This window comes from Alligator sinensis, unplaced genomic scaffold, assembly GCF_000455745.1.
Source record: "Alligator sinensis unplaced genomic scaffold, ASM45574v1 scaffold544_1, whole genome shotgun sequence".
Lineage (NCBI taxonomy): Eukaryota > Metazoa > Chordata > Crocodylia > Alligatoridae > Alligator > Alligator sinensis.
The window spans coordinates 436674-458447 of NW_005841937.1; the positions used below are offsets into that span (position 1 = coordinate 436674).

The 21774-nt window shown below is 42.7% G+C and overlaps 1 protein-coding gene across 4 annotated transcripts in view; it reads right to left on the bottom strand.

Annotated features, from left to right (window-relative positions):
* Positions 1-21774, bottom strand: part of SEC24D (SEC24 homolog D, COPII coat complex component) — a 175863-nt gene that overhangs the window by 73546 nt on the left and 80543 nt on the right. For 3 of the 4 annotated variants that reach the window (XM_025199131.1, XM_025199132.1, XM_025199133.1), the window contains exons 3-6: positions 14900-15093; positions 8258-8384; positions 5629-5777; positions 401-670 (exon numbers count right to left, since the gene is read on the bottom strand). In XM_025199131.1, the coding sequence (XP_025054916.1) occupies positions 401-670; positions 5629-5777; positions 8258-8384; positions 14900-15050 (697 nt within the window). In that variant the 5' untranslated portion in view covers positions 15051-15093. Of the gene's footprint in view, positions 1-400; positions 671-5628; positions 5778-8257; positions 8385-14899; positions 15094-21759; positions 21769-21774 lie in introns of those variants that run through there. The other variant, XM_006019721.3, reaches the window with a different exon arrangement.

Sequence of the window (21774 nt, forward strand, 5' to 3'; positions counted from 1 at the left end):
TTCTTTCTGGAGCATTAGTAAGAAGCAGTCTATAGAATGCCGTTCCCTTTGTCATCCCCTTTCTATCAATTCATTTTGTTCATGACTTAAGTATCCCAATGGATTTAGCTTCTCCTTTCTTCACAGTGCATTAGACAGATTCTCCGCCGCCCCTTCCATCTCCCTCCCCATGCCAAGAGTCACACTCTAATTAGCTAGGACATCTATGGAAGGCTTTTCTCTGGCATCAACAGAATTTAGATCAGGCCTTGTATGCCAAAAGAAAAAAAAATGGCACTTAGTTTCAGATCAGTAAAACCTGATTCATGGCAGCAATTCTAATGGGTGTTTGGCTGGGAAAGGTGGGAGGAAGGAGTGCTTCCGTTTAAAAATAAATAATACACCAAACTTCCATACTTACCATGCTGAGGGTGATACCCAGGCCCTGGGGGTTGTCCTGGAAGTTGCTGTAAATTGGCATTTGGCGGGCCAGATCCAGGGATCCCATCTTGCATGGCCAGCAGAGACAACGAGGGTGGAGTACAAATTCCATTCAGATTATTTGCTGTTGTTGGAGGAATCTGAGCCCCCGGTGGTGAGGCCATTTGTGGCGGTGTTGGTGGCGGTGGCAGACCTTGAAAAGATGCTGGAGGTCCAGAGGGCATGCGAGAGCTTGGAGAAGCACCAGGACCTGTGCAAAGGCATTACATTACACTTCAGTGATGGCTTACTAACATTATTTAATATCACTGTCTTCTAATACATTTGCAGCTTGTACTAGAACATTGTAATGTAATGTGACTGTGCTGCCTTGAAAAAAAAAAAAAAAAGGCATTTAAAAATACTTAGCTACACTACAAATGACATCTTGGAGGTTAAAAAAAATAAGAAATTAAACTTAAATCAAAATAGATTACACAATCCTAAATTTATACTTTGAGGCCTGATTTTTACAATAACGCTGAGTGCCCACAGTCTCCAAAATAAAATAAGCCCTTAAAGCTGTCTGGACTGGGATGCCCAAAAACATTACCAACTTTTGAAAACTAAGATTGCCCTGATGGCAAATAAACATCATTCACACCATTCAGGTTCTCAAGCACTAAATGCTGCAATATAAGCTTTAGACATTTCCTTGAAGTGTCCACATCTGTTCATAAGAAAACAACCTGTTTCCAACTGGAATTAAACAGAATCATGGAAAAACTTAAAACATTTATTGTAAATGTTTGTTTTGCAAAAAAACCCCTATATCTTGAGTTAAGACAGATCTTTGTAAAAAAAAAAAAAAAAAAAATCAGGACAGATTCAAAAACAGTAGCAAACCAAAAATCCTAAAATGTTTCCATCAAAATACTTGCAAATACTATACAAAAAACTGAAGTGTATATTTAATCAGACAATTACGTTTGTAAAAACAAAGGTCAGATCTTCAACAGGCACAAACTGATACATTTCCATTCAATTGCTGGAGTTCTGCCAAATTAGATCAACTAATACTATGGTCCCCAAAATTTCATGCTGATATTTTGGTTGACTGAAAAAAACCCCAAACTAACCTAGAATGAAAAGAAACATTATTAGAATGGAGAAACAGAATGGCATAAAACCCATACCTTCAGTAATCTGAAGCATATGAATGAAGTAAAATTTGAGAAAAAGTATTTTCTACATATTTATTGTTGAAGGTAAGGAACTGACACCAATCAAAACACACTCATTTGTAAGTCTCAGACATATTAATGAAATGCTTGCTCAAATTTTAGTCTTGGGGAAAGCAGTTGTGCAGTGGCAGTCACAGTTCACTGGGGCCAATTTAACTGGTTAAGTTAATGGACTAATTCATTTTAGTAGAACAAGGAATATTTTTAAAAGAATCCATCTTTGCACTTAGTTATAGAGACAGAGAAAGAGACATGTCCTCTGATGGTATAAACTGACTTCATTCAGTTAGAACTAACAACTGGAACAATCACCTCAATTATCTGAATTTGAAAGCCTTTGATACAGTAAAAGGGTGCATGGTTCAGGGGCTGCAGCCCAGCTGCGGACAGTTATAAGGGGATAGCCTACCTGTCTAGGAGAACTGGGCCAGCTGACAAGGATGACTGGCTCATCCTATAGGAAGTTAAAAACTCCCAGGGCAGGAGGGAGGGAAGGAAGAAAGGTTGGTTTGTTGCAGTGCAGAGGAGGCAGCACAGAGCTGGAGTTGCCCTCTCAGGGTCTGGGAAAGAACTGCAGGTTTGCTTTAACTGTGTATTGTTTATGTATTTGTCTGTTTTGTGGATTACATTGTTTCCCTTGGGAATTCTAAGTAAAATAAAACTCACTACAGATACCATAAAATAGAATGACAGTGTGGTTTTCATCGCTCTGAAGTTTTAAGAAATTCATCCTAGCTAGTAATACTGGGTATGAGGGGGACAACAAAAATGCAATGTTCCCCACACACTTATCACTCCAGTAGATTCAGGGAACAATCCTGCTCCTCTTGAATTCAATATTAAAGTCCAACTGATTTGAATGGGATTGGGCCCCAAGTTTTATTTAATGGGTCTATACAACCAATCAAATCAGCTTTAATGGGAAGTTGATAGGGGGAAAAAAAACCCAAAAACACATGAACAGAGCCATAGCTTCCAATTTAATTTGGAGTTAAAATACTTGAGATAAAATTAAACATAAGCTCAAATATTTAACAACAACAATTTTGTTGAACTAGAATATGGTACTGTGAAAAGAAAAAGACGCCAAAAAGCTGAAAGACAGGAACTACAGTAGGACATCATTGCCCATGCCTTGCTCCATATTGATCATGGAAGGTCAAAGAGCACAAGACCCCACTAATGTAACAACCAGTATTTCTGGAGAGTTCAAAAGCAAGCTGCTTCCACACAACTGAAAACTACCTTTGTAACACATTCTGCAATAACTCCTCAGAGTTACAATCACTAATGGTATTAACATACCACTTCTCATACATTCCTATTATCTTGACTATGTAAGAAAATGCATTCCTAGATACAGATTCTCCACTCCTCAGAGACATATCTCCCAAAGAGTCTTGCAGTGTTTGAAGGCCCAGATTTTGGCTCATGGCCATTTCACAGCACAGTCAGTCTTATTTTGTAAGTTCTTGGAGCTGTACAGAGTCTACAGGGGTGGGAGACCTAAAGTCCATGGGCTAGATCTAATCCATGGACCCTTTAGCTCTGGTCTGTGGGTATGTGGCTTCAGTGGCATTTGGCAGCAAAGGGTGCAGGTACTCTCCCCATGCCACCACAGAAAGAAGTGTCAACTGCAGGGTCTTTCCCTTTCACTGGGGAGACAAGTGGTGGTTGCAGGGTCCCAGCACCCGTTGCCTACCTCTGGTGTAGAATATGATTTGATAAACAGATGTCATATATGTACACATCAGTCAGACAACACTTGCTGAAATCCTATTAATCCAAAATTATTTAAATAGCTCTTAAACTAGTTCAGGTGAGAGTTAAATATGGAAGGAGTCTGAGGAATTTCAGCAATCACACCATATGCTTGCAAAATAGTTTTCTTTATTTGTATGTCACATTAGAACACTGTACATCTATGTATTTGTCTGCTTGCACCAACACAACAATTGCAAGCAATGGTTTCACACACATTTTATTGATGGCCAATAGCTTTTCCAAATTTGTAAATTTGATCCTTAGCCTGTAACTCACTTTGACAAACACTGTTCCATTTCCCTTTAATTTATAGTTCTCAAAATCCTTGAAAAGTCTGTTAAAAAGGATTGTTGATTGCAGCTGTGTTAGTTTAAGGACATACGCAAACAAGGTTCTTGAGTAGGTGTGATATCTTTTATTAGACCAACTAAATAGTTGGAAAAATTGTTATTTGCAAGCTTTCAGACACAATCACCCTTCTTCAGGCATAATATCTCCCTTCTGCCCCAGCACAAGCAGAAAGGAGATACTGGAATTTGGAAGACAGCCCTGAACTTGACACACTGACTCTAGGAGGTTGTCTATAAAGTGTATCCTCTAGATACTGTTGTCTATCCTCTAGATAGCATAGACATTTTAGCCTCTGATTACTCGGTCTGCACCATAAAATTCAAGTCTACACTACTTATTCTCAGTTTCAGGTTTTTTAAAGAAAGATATAGCTCAATTTCACCACAGGAAGCTAAGTTTTCCCTACTGATATACTACTCAATTGTACAAGCCCATTATTAACCCATAATACATCAAAGAAGATTTAGGATCAATTTTAAAAAATAACTGCAAAAAAGGGCCAAAAGTCGCACAATTCCTGTATTCCAATAACTTCAGGTTGAGTTTAGGTAGCTTTTCTTGTTAAATAATATGTTTTTTCCTCCCTAGGCACCAGCATTACAAACTCCCTGGGATTGAAATTAACCTGAACTATTTTATTCTCAAATCACCATTAGTGGCAAAACGTATTGCAGACTAAATGCCATTCTTTATTATAATTGGGCAATCTTCTTCCATATGATCCCTGTAATATCCGTATAACATCATTGTCTTTTCTGTCATTGCACAGCTGTAACTGAGGGCACAATTTAGCCCTGTAAATGGTATTCTGATAAGAATATGCAAGCAAGTACAAAATTCAGCTTGCTCCTCTCAGCTGTGTTCATTCTGCAGTGTTAATGAGAACAACAACATAATACACTCTAATAAAAGCAGATATAACATTCAAAACACCCAGGGAACACCTCTTTTTAGAGTTATTTTCAATATGAAAAAACTGTTTTTAGGAACTAGTCTTAAAAAAATCTCAACATTCACTGGAAAAAATAAAAATTTCATACTAATCATACTTGAAGTTTAATATACAATACAATATTGGCCATATCGACAAGAGTGTGGACGGTTGGTTCCCCAGGGACAACTAGTAGTGGGATACCTCGTGCCACTGCTAGTTATCCCCGGGGAATGCCTGTGCCATGCACCCTCTGGTGTGCAACAGGTTACCTCAGGTGGGGTAGGAGAGGCTGGGGCCTGAACTGGGCTGGCCCCAGCAGCCTTACCTGGAGTCCTGTGGGCCTCCTGGGGCTGCAGGAGCAGGAGGAGGAACGCCCGCAGCAGCAGCAACCCTGCCGCTCAGAGCCTGGCTGGCAGCCGGAGAGTATGCATGTGTTGCTCTGCTTTTTTTTTGTGCAGGTATTTTGTTTTTTTTTACCCCTGCATATCCCTTGACCCCTGGTCAAAGCCCTCCCCACCCCCCTTCTTCCCTTGCAGTGCAGAGAACAGCTGAATGTGCAGTACGTGGTGCCACAGACGTGTCTACAGTGCCACATACTACCCAGCTGCACTCGTCTGGATGCGGCCACTGTGTGCATCCAACACAAGGAATGCTTAGCAAACTGTACTTTCAAGAATCAAGCCTGTACACGCCTGGTCTAACTCTGCTTCTACTGCAGTCAGTGGGAGTTTTACCATTTTCTTCAGCACTTTGAAAAACTGCCTCTCCTGAGTGGTATAAAATAATTTCATCTGTAAACAACTTCAGCAGTGGGCTAAGACTGAAGTTTAGGAACCTGAATAGTGCTCAAGGCAGAGGTTATTATTAGTAAAGTGAAACAAAAGGAAAATCAAAATTGCTGACTCAACATGCTAACAGACAAAAATGAACAAGTACCATAGCTATTTATCTGCATGGTGCCAAGCTGATTAGCCAGTTGGGCTGTGGATGAAGAGGATGTAGTATTTGCATATGGTGGCTGTGACTGATGACTGCAGGGAGGATAGGAAGGTGGTACACTGCTGCCAGGTGAAGGATCTTGAAACCTGAGGAGAGAAATTACATTTACATTGCTTAAGAAACCATTTCAGACAACCATAATTCACATGCCACTTAAACCATCAATGAGAAGCCAAACTGCCAAAGGAATCCCCTCAGATTTTTATCAAAGATGATATCTTCTATGTTAAAAGAAAACCCAGATCATTAAGAAAGAAAACTGGGGGCATGTGGAAATGGGAAATGTTCATTTGCTCACACAGTTACTCAGCTGAAGCAAACAACTGTTTGGGCTTTACCTTTAAGCTTTTGCTCATGCAGTTTAGAAAACTCTTATGATCGGACCAGTCCAGAGTTTTCTCAAGCTTTTTCCACTCTTGGGAGTGGAATCTATTCCCCACTCAGCTGGGAATGAATGAAAAAATATTCCTTTCTGGTTAACAGAGAAATTCCTGTGGGAAGGGGGAAATAACGAGGAGAGGTTGTCCAACCTTCCCTGCATGTAGTAGAAGGAAGAAGAGCCTGTATGGGAAATGCAATAGGTGGTATTTTGCATGCGTGTCAGAGTTCAAAGAATCTGGAAGTGAGGAGACTTTGAAGTTGGGCAGAGATAAAGCACAAGTGGATGGCACAGAAGAGGAGAAAAGAGGATACATCCAACCTGAGCAACACCCCTTATTCCCTTGGTTTTATTTCTGAATAGCTGTCTTTTTGACCACTGCTTGCAGGAGGTCTTCTATAGTGCTGTACCTATATTCTCTCTCTGAACATAAGGCAACTTTTCTTTTCCTATATGTAAATTACCATTAATTTTCTTTACAATTTTGTTCTGGGCACTTCCTAACTTTGAATACCAGTTCTTTCTAACCTGAACATAAACAGTATACAGAGATAGAGTAAAGATAGCATATGATGGCAAGGTAATGAACTAAGAGTCAAAGAATAAAAATCTCCAGCATTGCCACTGACTTATTAGGTGACACTAAGACACTAAGACCTGCCACACATTATACTTACAGTGTGATTATACTTACAGTGTGATGCGTTGTAACCCAGCCACACATTAAAGTAATTAATGGTATCATAAAACAAGTAATAAGCCATAAAGTTATTCCACAAAAAATGTGAAGCAACTTTGTAGCTGGTTCCTATCACACCACTAATTGAACATGTGGCCAGATGCACCCTCATGACTGGGAGCCCACTGCTGATGGGGTTCCCAGCTGCAGGGGTGCACCATCAGCTGTGGGCACTGGATCAGCATGGTGCGCCTCCTCAGCTGGGAGCCCTGCCAGGTGATGGGGTTCCCAGCTGAGGAGCAGCGGTGGCACGGAGCTACCCCTCCCCACCGCCAATGCTGCTGCTGCCGCTGATGGCGGAGGCAGCTTCTTCAGGTCCAGGGCCCGGATTGGAGCAGGGGCAGGGCCCCACATGGGCTGATTTGTCCCGGAGCCTGCACTCTGCTCAGGTCAGCTCTGGTGGTGCCACCCACACATCTGTGCTCACCTGGAGGTGGCCCTAGGGTGCATATTGAATTATTTATTTTTATTATGATACAGCTATAATTGTTCTTCTGGATGTATTTTCATCTGACTGACAACCCTTAGTTCTACCTGATTCAAAGAATGGATTCACAATGTGGTCCCTTATACCTCAAAGGAATGCCCCAATTGCCAGGTAATTCAGTCAGTCAGTCTCCCTTGTTCTCTACTGTGGAAGCTTACACTTGAAGAAATAAAAGTATTATTTGTGCCAGAGAATATGAAACTGACTTAATAGGCTAGTAGTTAAAGCAGTCATCTAGTTGACATGACCAACAAAGATGCAAGTCCCTGCTCTGCATCTGACAGGAAAAGGACAATGAAATCTCCAGTCACTAAGCTTTTAGCTAGTCAGGCAGGTTGGGGTGGGGTGAAGTGGGGTGTAACAGGGAGAGAGGTTTGTCTCCTTCTCCCTTACGTTTTGAGCAGAAATTCATTCTGGACCTAAGAAACCTTTCCAACAAGAAGGAAGGGGAAATACTGATACTTTTTGCTGAAATATTTCTGCTTCAATGAGCAGGCATTTTCCAATAAAAATCACAGCCAAAACATTCCCAAATCAGCTCCACTCATCATTAAAACAAGGGCTGGCCAACTGGTGACCTGGAGTCTGCATCTGAGGGGTTAACCTGTGGCCTCTGAGCTCCCAGTCCAAGCACCACTCCTTTCACTGGTTCCCTGCTGCTGCTGCCAGAGTCTCTGGGCACCCTGCTTCTTGGCCAACCTACAGGGCTCAGGGAGCTTGAGACCAGGGGGCTCAGGAGACCTGGGGAACCCATGCATTGGGCTGCAGTACGGCAGGAGGGCTACATGGTGTAAGGGCACTGGCATGATGCAACAGCAGGCCCATGGCAGGGTGCAATTGGACAGCTGTAACCTAAAGTTTCCAAACTGGCTGGATTAGAATAATTGAAAGATATGCATCCACTATCAAAAAAGGCAAGTGAAAGAATTAAATAATTAATGTGGTTCATATGTAAAGTCACCTGTGTTGCTGATGCCCTGGTGTACTGGGCCCATTCTGGAGATTGGTCTGATTATACAGGTGGGTACCAGGAGGTGGGGATCCAACAGGAGCAGAAGATCCAAAAGGCACAGTTGATTTCAACATACCTACAAAATAAATAGCACACAAATACATTATATCTATTACATTACCGTAGTGCCATTACGTACCATTACGTATTACCACAAAACCCTACTTTAAATGGGAATTCGTTGAGCACTAGCATTAAGTTTTCCACAGCAGTAGCTAAGACTGGACGAATTCAGAGAGAGCAATAGCAAGTCACCCAAAACATTTAACGGTGCTGACCTGCTAGTTGTGCCTTCTCATCCTCCCATCTTTTCCTACATCTGCCCTTAGCTTGCAGGGATCCCAGTTTGTATTTACTGGGCATGTCTACACGTGCCATTAATGTGCAGCAATAAGCTATACAGCGTATTGCTCTGCAGTTTACTGCTACCAGGCACATAGTTTACACATGCATCCAGACACATGCATATTAAGCCAGCAACCCTGGCTGGCAGGGGGCCATGGGGGCCAGCCTATCAGCCTGGGGTTGCTCTGACCAGGCTCAATGTGCTGCGGAGGGGCTAGTTGGGGCACAAGGGTGTTTCAGTGCAAGGCTAACTGGCAGGCAGCCCCCACACTAAAGCACCTTTGTGCCCCACCCAGCCCAGTTGGCATATACACATGCACTGCTGAGCACAAAAAAAAACTCTGCACCAGGGTAGTACTTTTATTTACAAGTTCTATCCTGCTGGGGAGTTTATTGGTTTCATGTACCCCAATGGGAGCGCATATGTAGAGGCTGAAATGTTTACTGTGCAGTTAGTCAACTGTGCAGTAAGTGTCTCGTGTACATGCAAACACTACCTAGCACACTGATTAGGAACAAAGAAATGGAAGAAAGGGGAATATGAAAAGGGGAGGAGGAAGGAAAAGAAAGATAGACAATACAGCGAGGAAAAGAAATAACAGTGGGAAGAAGAGGAAAAATGAAGGAGGAAAGAAGCTAGAAAGGGAAAATGCATGAGTTCAGAAAGAGAGCTTTCAACTTAGTACAGAGAAAACCCTTTGATTTTTTTTAAACCAAAAGCATGATTGCTAATTTCAAGCCTTCCCATTAGGTGTTTTAATAAAAAGCATTCTTCTTTTAAGAAAATATTCCTTTTTTTTTCCTTGGAGTGCTGCATCTCAAAAGTGCTTGAAAACTTGTAACAGGCTCATTATGAAAATACCTCCTCAACTATTACTGGGATCCCCAAAATAGGGCTGATTCCTAAATATAGAGAAACCCAGAAAGCTGACTGATTTGTAGAAAGATACTACAACTTAAGTTAAAATGAACAATACAAATAGCTTTCAAATGAGTGTTTCTCAACTTACTTATCTTTGCCTTTAACTTATATTTTTCACATTAAAAAGCTATACATCTACCAGATCTAGTACTATCATTTCAGAATAGTCTAACCAAAAAACTGCACACATTTCCAGAGGTTATTCTAGCTTAAAGCCAGTAAATTCAGCCCTGATGTGAGATTTTATAGAAATCCTGGTCTCCTAACAGTAGGCCAAATTGATTCCTTCCACTCATTTCATGGCAACTGAAAATGCAGAGATTATAAAAAGAAAAAAAAATGCAAATGAAAATGACCTTGTATTTAGTTTCTATGGATTTATTCCTGTCCAATATCTGAGAAATGTAAAGACTAACAGGATTTTGTAATCTTGTAAGCCTCTTTACCTGCAAAAGTATTTATTAATAATCTACTTGCTCTGATTTGTATAGTTCAGACATCTTTACTATCTCTTTACCTTTAGAAGATCCAGAATGATCTGAATACACTGGAGAAATGGTCTGCAATCAATCAACTGAAATTCAACAAGGACGAGCGCAAAGTCCTGTACTTGGGACAGAAAAACTGCATGCGCAAACAGAAACTGGGAAATGAGTGGCTAGGCTGAAGTACTGGAGAAAAGGACCTGGGGATTACAGGAGACCAGTAATGCTCAACCTTCTGGCCCGCAGGCCAGATGAGTACCACAGGACCCACCTGTAGGCTAGATTGGGCATGGGGCCCAGCACCACCTCTCCCAGCTCTGCACACCAGGACTGGGCTCTAGGGACTTGGAACCACCCCCTCCTTCCAGGATTGGGTCCCAGAGGCCTAGCACCATGCCTCTCCCAGACCCCCAGACCAGGGTTGAGCCCTGCAGGCCTGGCACCACCCATGCCCAGCTCTACATGCTGGGTTGAGGGCTAAGTCCACCACACAGGGCCCAGGGCTCCCCATAGGTCCAGAGATTGTGGCAGTAGGGAAGCAATGCCACTGCTCCCCAACCACTAAATTTCTAGACCTATGGGGAACCCCATGGACCAAGTGAGACAGTGCTTGTGGCAGGCCAGTAGGGGCGCTCCTGCACTGAGCTGCCCACCTCCCTGTGCCCGACCACCTTCCAGGCTCCAAGTGCCTCCCTTGGGGTGCCTCACATCCGGCCGACCCCTTCCCTGGAGCACACCCGCTAGCCTGGGGTTTCCGCTGCCACCATCCAAGGCTCTGGACTCAATTCTGGCTCTGTGCACCTTGGAGAACACAGGCCTGATCATCCAATGGGTACTCGACCCAATATAAGCACTTGGGGCACTTCCCAAGTCAGGGGCTGATTAGGGAAGCCTCTCTTAGTCCACAGACCTAAGGGGCCTCCTTGGCATAATTTAGACCCACCCCTCAATAAGTCTCCCATACCGGTCACAAAGGAGAACTTTATTGATTACAGGGGGTAGGGCGGAAACAGGGTAAAAGGTAGAACAATATCAGAGGAATATCAGAGGAATCCCATAGAGCAAACTAGAGTGGCTGAGGTAGCCGTTTAAACACACATCTGAATTACTGTAAGCTAAATATCTAGTCGGATCTCGAGTAGCTTACTCACTCGCATCATCCAGAGGTGGTTGGAGTTTCCTCTGGAGGCAGGTCACTCTTAGAGCATGCGGTGATGAGGAGAGAGCCAGTTTCAGATTCACCTGGATGACCACATATCTAATGGCTGCCTTCTTCCTGGCCCCGGGCCCTTAAATAACCTTTCTGACCTCAGCAGCCCGGTCCAATCGAAGCTGCCAATACTGGCCACAAGCCGACCAATCTCCCAAGCATCCTCGGCCCGTGCGCAGGGCCGGGCTTTCCCCCCTGCCCAGGTGACCAGAGCATCGCCTCCCAGGCACCAGGCTTTTGTCATGCAGACAAGGAGGGAGATCCCCGCCCTGAGGGATTCAACACCAGCCTCTCAGGCTGGCAGAGAGGGGTCTCTGGAGAGGGGCACTGACGGTGGCATTTCTGCCACAGTGCTGTGGATCAGATCTGGCCAAAGGGCACCACTGAAGCAGATCATAAGCTGAATGAGCCAACAGTGTTCTCTTGCTGCAAAAAGACCAAAGTATACTGAGCTCTATTAAGAGGCGTGTCACTTGCAAATCAAGGGAAATGATTCTTCCACTCCATTTAGCACTGGTGAGGCCTCACCTGTGTCCAGTTTTGGGCCCCACACTTCAAGAAGGATGTAGACAGCACAGGAAATTTGGAAAGAAAGTTTAGAAAGAGTCTAGCACAGAGCAGCAAAAATGGTTAGGGGCCTGGGAAGCAAGTTTTGAGGAAAAACTGAAAGAGCTAGGGTTATTTAGTCAGGAGAAGAAAAAACTGGGAGAGGGGTAGATTTGATAAAAGTCTTCAAAATACCTAAAGGGCAATTACAGAGAGGATGGAAATAGGCTTTTCCCTGTGGCCCTAGGGGACAGGACTAGGAGCAGAGGTCTCAAGCTACAAAAGGGAAAATTTAGGTTGGAAATTAGGAGGAACTCTGACTATGAGGGTGGTCAAGCATTGGAACAGGCTATCTAGAGAAATGGTATAATCTTCATCATTGAAAGTTTTCAAGAGCACATCAGAGCAGACATTCACTCTCCCAGAAGAAACTCTTCCAGGAGTGATTTAACCTTGGTTGTTCCCAGCTTACTTTTCTCCCAGAGTACGTTTTTTTACTCTGAGAGAAAAAGTCTGAACATCCATAACTTGTGGTTTCTGGAAGAGCAGTCTCTCTCCCAGGAGAAACTGAATGTCTGTAAGAGACCACACACACTTGGTTGGGATGGTTTAACCAGGCTGATCCTACCTTGAGCAGGCAGCTGGACCAGATAACTTTATACAGTCCCTTCCAGCCCTACTTTCCTATGATCTTAATGTTCATTCAACTAATTTCTGTGGCTTCATGTTCAGTTTTCTTCCTCCCTTTCTAAGTCTTACTGTTTTATTAGTCTATTGCCCCAATACTTTTGGCCATATTCTGTTGACATTCCTGATATTACCCTAATATGAATAATGGCTCAGACTATTTATTTTTGTTTTTATAAATTTTTGGCCATTTCCTTGCAGCAGCCATCACATACATCTCTTCTTAAGGAATTTGAAACAGCAGGTCAGCAATCTTTCTTCAGTTTTGTATTTTTTATATTTAAAATGTCAGTATAGTAAAAATAGTCACCAAAGCAAACCATTGCTCTGCTTTATCTGAAGAGCATCAGCTACAGTTTGGTTGGTAGGTATATTACAAGGGATCCTGGTTTTCTCTGACTAAAAAAAACCCACAAAAATAAAAAAATCCCCAATTTTTGGTTTTAAAAAAGTAATCTAAAATCCATTTTTCAGTGATTAAAATGAAACATTACTAATACATATTAGTGGTGTTTCATTTTAATCATGAAAAAATGTGGATTTTGGGTTACTTTTTTTTTTAAACCCCAATTTTTGGTTTAAGTAGAAGAAAACCAGGATCCCTGTACATTACACTGGGATATAATGAGCATCCTGCTGCCATTCTTGTAAAAAGCCAGATAGGTTACTGTTCCAACTGGAGGCAACTGACTCTTATTGGGCTAGATAACTGGCTATATCTCCCACTCATCAACCAACCCTAGTAGCCAATAAGCCTAATTAGTAAGATACTAACTGTGTATGAATGTCTACATCTTCCTTAGGCAGACAAGATTCCTTGGGTGAATCTGATATCTTTTATTAGACCAACCCAAATGGTTGGAGAATAGTTATTAAGCAAGCTTTCGAGTTCAAAAACCCTTCGTCAGGCTAAGGAAGTTTAAGCAGTTGGTGTATGCTTTTCCTGGATGGAATGAAAAGTAAAGAAGACAGGGGCTGGGCTGGGGAGTCAGTTGCCAGGCAGATTATAATGTCTATGTTTAGTCCTCAGATACCACCGCATTTGTACTGAAGAGAACACCCGGGATTGCCACCTCACCAAATGAGGTTTAATGGAGTTCATAGGCTCGTCTCTGGAAAGTGTTGTGTAAGTTTCCCTTGAGGATCAGGACTGAGAGATTGGAGAGAGAGTGGCCCTCCTGTGAGAAATGTGTCCCCACCAGTAATTGGGTATTTCTGTCTTTGATAGATTTCCAGTGTGCGTTCATTCTGGTGCACAGTTGTTGTTTGGTCTCTCCTACGTATTTTCCATCAGGGCATTTGGTGCATTGTCTGGTGATGAGGTTGGCGAGGTTCGGTGCTTGTTTGAAGGCTAGGATGGGTGGGAAGATCTTTTTAAGAATAAGGTCTCTTTCTAATATGGGTTGCAATTTTTTGAGGATTTTCTGTACCGGTTCAAGGGAGGGGTGATATGTCATAACCAGCGGTGTGCGATTTGTGGGGGGTTTTCTTCTGTACTGCAGCAGTTCTTCACATGGTATCCGGATGGCTCTTTCAAACATGCGATCTCTCTCTCTGGAGGAGTGTCCTTGTTCGGTGAAAGCCTTTTTAAGATTGGTGAGGTGGCAATCCTGGGTGTTCTCTTTAGTACAAATGCGGTGGTATCTGAGGGCTTGGCTGTATATCACAGCTTTTTTAGTGCGTTTAGGGTGATTGCTGGTTCTGTGCAGATATGTATGTTGGTCTGTGGGTTTCTTGTATACTGTAGTCTGTATTTTACCCTTCTGGATACTGATCATTGTGTCTAAAAAGGAGATGTTGGTTCTGGAGTATTCTAAAGAAAGTTGGATGGAGGGATGGTGATTGTTGAATTTCTGATGGAACTCAATCAGAGATTGTAGGTTTTCAGTCCAAATGATGAAGATGTCATTGATGTATCTTAAGTATAGCAAGGGTTTGATGGTGCAGTTCTTGAGGAAGTCTTCTTCCAGGTGGCTCATAAAAAGGTCTTCTAGATCTTCCTTAAGACTTTTTGATCAAGTATTGGTTTTACTGCAGAGAACACAACTCTCCCCTCCAAGGTTTGTTCAGAAATACCTTACTCCATTTCCAGAAAAGATACTGAACTGCTTTCTCTGTCCTTTCCTGTTAGAGATCTCTCTTCAATGTGGCATCAAAGTACCGGTGCTGCTTACTGCAAAGCTAAATTCACATGCAATGGAAAAGTACCCAAAAAGCCTGATTTTCTATAGCCTTGCACATATTTTGTCACTATTTACACCTGCAAGCATTGGGGCAAACCAGTATCAAGTCTGAATAGAGCAGCCTGTATCAGTGCCAATGGCAACATGTGATGCGGATGTGATGTGGAAACATGATTTAGGCCCTGAATACATCTAATACTTATCTTGTCTTACCTGACTGAGGTGCTGAGTACAAGGAATTAGGGCCACCATAATGCCCATAATGAGGTGAAGAAGTAGGAGGGCCAAGTCCTGTAGAAAAGCCTCCCATTCCCGGCTGAGATTGGGAATAAGGAGGTGTCACAACATAACCTGGTTGACTCATGCTGACAGTTTTCTCACTCCAAATAAAAGTCCTTATTAGGGGTCTGCAAAAGAAAGATATCAGCTTTTACTTCATTAGCACCTTACAAGACTTGTGTTTTTCTTACCAAATGGAAGGCAGGATGAACTCCTGAATGCAGCAAGAGAATTGGGAGCTGAGAAAACAGTGCTAGCCCGACATTTCAGTTTTGTCCCCTTTTAAATGGCATGTTTTAAAGTAGAATCAGAAGTCAATCCCTTTCTTTCATAATCATAAAACAATTAAAAAAATTGTTTTAGCCAAGCATGGGATTACCGGTCACCTGCCATATGAAGAATTATTTTTTCCACTTTGAGAATATGAAATTCCTGAATCTACACCTTATCCATGCCCATTATTGCTCCAAGATCACCTGTACCCCATTAAGCTAACTCTGCCATCAACCTACCAAGACATTCAGACCCCTTGCCCACTAACTTTTCTTTTTTTCTGGCAAGAGCCTTCTAAAACTTCAATAGTAATTGCCAGGAAACTTCTTCTAATTTCTATTCTACATTTGTTCATAAACAGTTTGTACCCATTTGATCTTGTACTCATCTCATGGCTTTTCAACAGCTCTCCTTCCTCCTCGAGGAGTAATATTCCTTTCTAATCTTGGTCTTGTTAAACTAAACAAGTGGAGCAATTTTAATCTCCTCTCACGTATAAATTCTCCAGCCCCTTGGCTATTATAGTAATCCTTTGTTATACCTGTTTCAGTTCAAATTAATATTTTCTGAATGTAGGTGGCCAGAAATATGCAAAGTATTCTAAATGGGATCTTACTACAATTTTGTACAGTGGTACTAATACTTCCCCGTGTATTAAAAATACCCCTTCTTATACAGCATAAAAGTCATAGAGAAGTAAGACTGGAAGAGACCTCCAAAGGTCATATAGTCCAACCCCCTGCCTGAGGTACGATCATCCCTATCCAAACCATGCCATACAACCATATCTAATAATCTAAACTCTAAATAAGACTACCATCAACCCTGATACAACATAGACCTAACACCCTAATATGCCACACAAAGCCTGGGAACCATGGCAGCCAATGTCCCGCTTCCATAAAATGTTGTCAATACAGTTGGACCCCCAGTTACATGGTGTCAAGTTACACTGATTCATGTATACACGCTTTATATAACATGACCATGTTTCAACTTATGCAATACCCTGCTTCACGTTTACACTGTTTGTGGTACAGCAGTTGTTAGTTTGAAGTCTGCTTACATAGCGTTAGCATCACTTGTCATCTCCAAGATCGTCCATCATTTTTGGTTATGTTAACCCCTGAATATTTGTGAAAATGGCGTCAAAGAAAGCCTTTGATGTTGTGCCCAAAACAGCATGTAAGTCTATCACCCTGGCCCAGAAAATAGAAATCCTTGATAAATTAAGAGAAGGCAATAGTGCTGCGTCGATTGCTCGCCAATACAGTTTAAGTGAATCGACTGTGCGTACCATTAAAAAAAGTGAGCAAAAAATTAGAGACTGCGTAAAAACGACAACCCCTGTAAGTTCGAGAGTGTCGTTGTTGACTAGAATTCCTCATTTAGATAAGGTTGAGGAACTTGATCTTTGGATCAATGAAATGACCAATACAAAAGGAGCAGTTGTCGACGGCATGGCAATTAGGGCTAAAGCTCTGTCTCTGTATGAGCCCGTAGCCGGGAGTAAAGATTTTAATAAGGCTATTAATTCCATTCATTTGTGTTTAAATAGCCTTTTATTATGAAATAATGTTATCAAATCTTGGTCCCAGGTCCCTATTCCCCCTGTTTTCCATTGACTTAACACCTCAAGTTATAGTTTCAACTTACACAGTGTTTTTCAGGAACATATTCCCTGCATAACTCGGGGTCTGACTGTATACGCTCAGAAGGTCCCAGGTAGAGGGCCACAACCCCCTACTACAGAGAAGACAAAAAACCCCCAGAGTCTATACCGATTTGATCATGGGGTAAAATTCCTTCTTGACCCCAAATAAGGCGATCGGTCTGACCTTAAGCAGAGGGGCAAGACCCTCCAGCCAGCAACTTCTGGCTTTGCTCCCAGCAGGAAAATCAGCACACCCTAAGTCCCCAGCCTTGACTGTAGCTAACACCCAACGCCTCTGGGAAGACTTAAAAACACCCTGATATGTCTAACAGAAAAAGTGTGTGTGCATGGGGAGGAGGGGGGGAGCGCATTTACACGTGCCCCTCACTGAACATTTGGTACTGCACAGTCCCCGTGGTACATGATTATTTTTAGACACTCCGTCACTGTAGTGACGAGCTATGGCGACATAGCTTGTTGCTACGGCAATGTGGTGTTGGCCTCATGGTTTCTGCCTGCCAATACTACATCGCCATAGCATCTCGTGTAGACGTGCCCTGTGTTTCTGTGGGCCGAGGGAGAAGGGGGGAATGACAACCAGCAAAACCCAGACACACGGGAAATGTCCATGGGGAACATAGGCCTAGATCATCCCTAACCAGTGGCTGTCCAAACTCTTCTTGAACATACCTCCAGCGATGGAAAGTCCACAGCTTCCTTGGGCAATCTATTCTACTGCCTCACTATTCTCACAATGAAGAAGTTTTTCTGGATATCCAATCTAAACATACTTTGCTGCAATTTCAAGACACTGGTTCATGTCCTCCTCTCTGCAGCAAGAGAGAAAAGTGCTTTCCTTTTTCATTATAGCAGCCCGTCAGTATTTGAAGATTGCTGTCATGTCTCCTCAAACAAGTCTTTTTCACGGCCACATCACACTGGTGATTAGCAATTACAAATTAACCAGTATACTTAGGTCCCTCTCTTCCTTCATTGCCTCCAGCCTATGACCCCCATTTTAGAGCAGTTCTTGGTAATACTCCTTAAGTGGACAGCTCAGCATTTCATGCTATTAAAAACTTTATGTTATTTCTATTGGTCCACTCCAAAAGGTTATCTATTTCTTCCTGTAGAATACCCAATGCTCCTCTGCACTAGCAATACCTCCCAGCTTTTGTAAAATGTACCTTATACCAATGTCACTAATGAAAATGTTAAACAAAATAGGCCTCACTCCCAAAATCAGAACTCTCCATTACTAACCTGTCTCCAGTCTGATAACTCTCCTTTCATCATCACCCTGGTAGTCTCTCATTTAGCCATCTCGTTAGCCACCTAATTATTATAGAATTAGTCCCATCTTTCCAGTTCAGCTAATAATTTGTACATAAGGCACAATATCAAACTATTGGCTTAATTGCATTGCCTTTTTGTAGATGTCAGTTGACCTGTCACTAAAGGATATCAGATTGCTCAGATATGATCTTCCTTGGATAAAAATCTTATTGTATTTTGTCATACTTTGTTTATCTCCATATTACTGATTATTCTTTCCTTCAATATCTGTTATAAGACTTCAAATAGCACTGAAGTCTAGTGAACAGATCTGTATTCTCCACTCCCACCCCCTTTACTTTATATAGTTTATTATATCTCAGTGCTGGATCTCACTACAATAAATCTTTTAACAGTCTTCTAAAGATTAAGGAATGCCTTGTAGCCACGTCTTTTCTTTCCCATTATGCTTAAAATTCTTTCTTTCTGACCACTGATAATTTTATATTAATATTATAAAAATCAAATGTTGTAATATTTAGCCTAATCACTAGATTTCATAACACTAATTTGCACTTACATAGCACCTTTCATTAAGAGACCTGAAAATGCTGGCCAGCTATTGAAGTTGTGCTGCACAACCCTGTGACCTTTATTCCGGATTGAAAGAGAAAAAAAGAACCAGAGGGGTTAAAGCTAAAAACTGACCTTATCTATAATAATAAAAAGCTAGTTTTAGGTGTCCAACTTGAGACTGATTTTCAGTGGGGCTGAATGTGCATAACTCTTAACTGAGGTCAGAAAGAGCTGACTGCTCAGCACCTCTGAATAGTCAGGTTGGGAATATGATATCAATAGTTGAGGCACTCCTAATTATGCAAGCGCATCTAAAACCTTGAGTCTGATTTCTAGTTCAGATAGGAAAAAAAAAAATCAGAGTGATGACCCAGAACACCTTACATTCTGCCCTATGATGCCAGGCCACAATGATTTAATATAGGGTATACTTATGTCCATATTGGATTATTAAGCACAATTTGCTTCATAACACGATACTGATTTATTAGTGATTACTTGCAGCGTAACAAACACTGCTTAAGTGTCTAAACTGCTTCAGTGCATAGGAATAGTGAGTCTCCCATATGCTCCCTAAGACAATTGTGCTCTGTTTATTTGTAATTGGTGAGACATCAATTTGAAAGCTTCTAAAGCAGCTTTGAGGTGAGAAACAACATTGGCTGTTTCTGCAGTTAATGAGCATTGTTTACACCGAGTTTGGGTAAGAGCATATTCTGGGTAAACTCAGTCTTTTTTCAGTCTGAGATGATGTACTTAAATGAACTGCACTGTACACAATTCCCAGCTCTTTAAGACATTTCTGGTTATATGTTAAGCAGTTCCAAACAGGTGAGATGACAGACTCAGCTTTTGCTTCTTAATCAATGAGATAGGACTGAGAAATAAAAGAGAAAATAGTAGCAGCAGCCTAGAGGGTGCTTCATTATTGCGAGCATTGCTTCCCCCCCACCCCCAGCAGCTTGAGAGAGAGACGTGGCAGCATGAGCTTTGGCCACTCTACAATGATCTGCCTAACAATCAGGACTAAAATACCTGTGATACAGCTTAACTGTTGGAATACAAGAAGAAAAAGACACCAACTCCAAGGCAGTTTCAGCAGCTGACACTTCTGGTAGCTGTGACGGCATCCTGAGGAAACTACTTCCTCCCCAGCTCACTCACTGGCGGAAAAAAAAAAAATCTTGCCACGTCAAACTTCCCCCACACATTAAAACAGAGAGCATCTAAGAACAAAAAAGACTCTCAAATATAACCAAAATAAAGCCAGTTTACTGACCTGACCCCATCTTAACTTGTGCTTTGTATTTATCATATATAATCCTATTTCACACACACAAAACAAACACTGCTTTAAGACATCACCCAAAACATCAATAAAACTGATCCCATAGGGAAGGCTGGACTCTAACAAGACGTGTTCAAAACTAGGCTGGAAGATTACAGAGGAAATTTTAAGGTGGTCACTTGGGCTGTTCTCACGAAGAACAGCTTTACGCTCCATAGAGTTAAAAAAAAAAAAAAGTTTGTCTTCCTCTGCTTTTGTAATATTAACTTGCATCCTCCAAAACCCAACCTAAACCACACCATTTCACTTAAATTCAGATGATCTCTATTGTAATCCAGGCTATGCATCTTAAACAACACAAAATGGGCTTGTCAGATATACTCCACCCCTGTTGCTCCCCACTTCTGAGTATTTTGGGAGCACCGCCCCCATAGCCGCTGCCTAGTGCAACTGCTGCCATAGTGCTTTGACCCCAATGAGCTCCTCCCAGCACCCCAATCCTCTGCACGGAGGATGCATTGCCAGTACTGGAAACGTGCATCACCATATGCTGAATTAATGTAGCTCTGTAGGGGTTCACCTGTACAGGGTTTCATTTTGAACAGAAACCTATGCTCTCCCCCAAAGGCAAAAGGGCTGTTAGAAAGCGCCAGCACGCTTGGCATCTCTGCCCCAAGCATCTTACAATCAGCCTGCAACCAACAACGCATGGTTCACAAGGTAATGCTGTCCACACTACGATAAAACAGACCGCATTTCTACACCCTATCAAAAAGACCTCGGCAGATGCTTTGCGTGGGAAGCTGTAGAAGCATAAAGTCTCCCTAATATATCAGGAAAAACGCACCCGCTTAGCACCCTAGAAAATGAGGGCTGGAGGGGAACTTAGGGGGTTATCTAGTCCAACCCCCTGCTTAAGGCAAAACCATCCCCAGCTAGATCATCCCAGATGCTTGCTTCAGTAAGGGACAACTTTCAAGGCATGTCACCAATACATGTCCCCTTGAACCCATGACTATATTATGTGTTGAATGCACCATCCAGCTTCCCACACCTAGGTGCGAGGCCCCTTGTTCCTGCCTAGTTGTGAGCCCCCCCCTTTATAACCTTGCTGTCCACTATATTCATTCAATGGCAGGGTGCAAATTAAGGGGGAGTTGGGAAGGGATAAGAGACAAGAGCCCCTATTAGACTTGAAAATCATAAGAGGGGGGGGGGGGGGGGCTCTGGATTCCTCCTTCACCGAGGTGGACTTGTTAACCAATGAACCAGTCTAAATTGTTTTTCCATCCCCACAAAGAGTCAAAGTGAAATTGGAGGCCTGTTCAAAGGAGTTTTAGTCCCTAAAGGAGGATGCTATGATCTCCCTCCCCCCACCCAAAGCCTTCAGTATAAGGTGCCCTCACCACATTGGGGGGGGGGCACCCCTCTACCCAGAATGCACCCCCTTCCCTGCTGGATTTCAACAGCTCTAGCTGGGCACATCACCCCTACTGGGTGACCCCCACATCTGGGTGCCAGAGCCTCCCTGGCAGCTGGACTGCACACCAGTGCTCCGCCTAGAGGATGCACTGCCACTGCTGCCCTCCTCCCGTGCACCACTCGCCCTCAGGGGCACGACGCTGTACCCCAGCCCTCCTCCCCCCGCGGCACCGCACGCCCCTCATGCAGCCCCATCCCCCCCGCGCGGCGGCTCTGAACGGCCACAGGGGCTTGCACCGGCGGTACCTGAGCGGCGCGCGC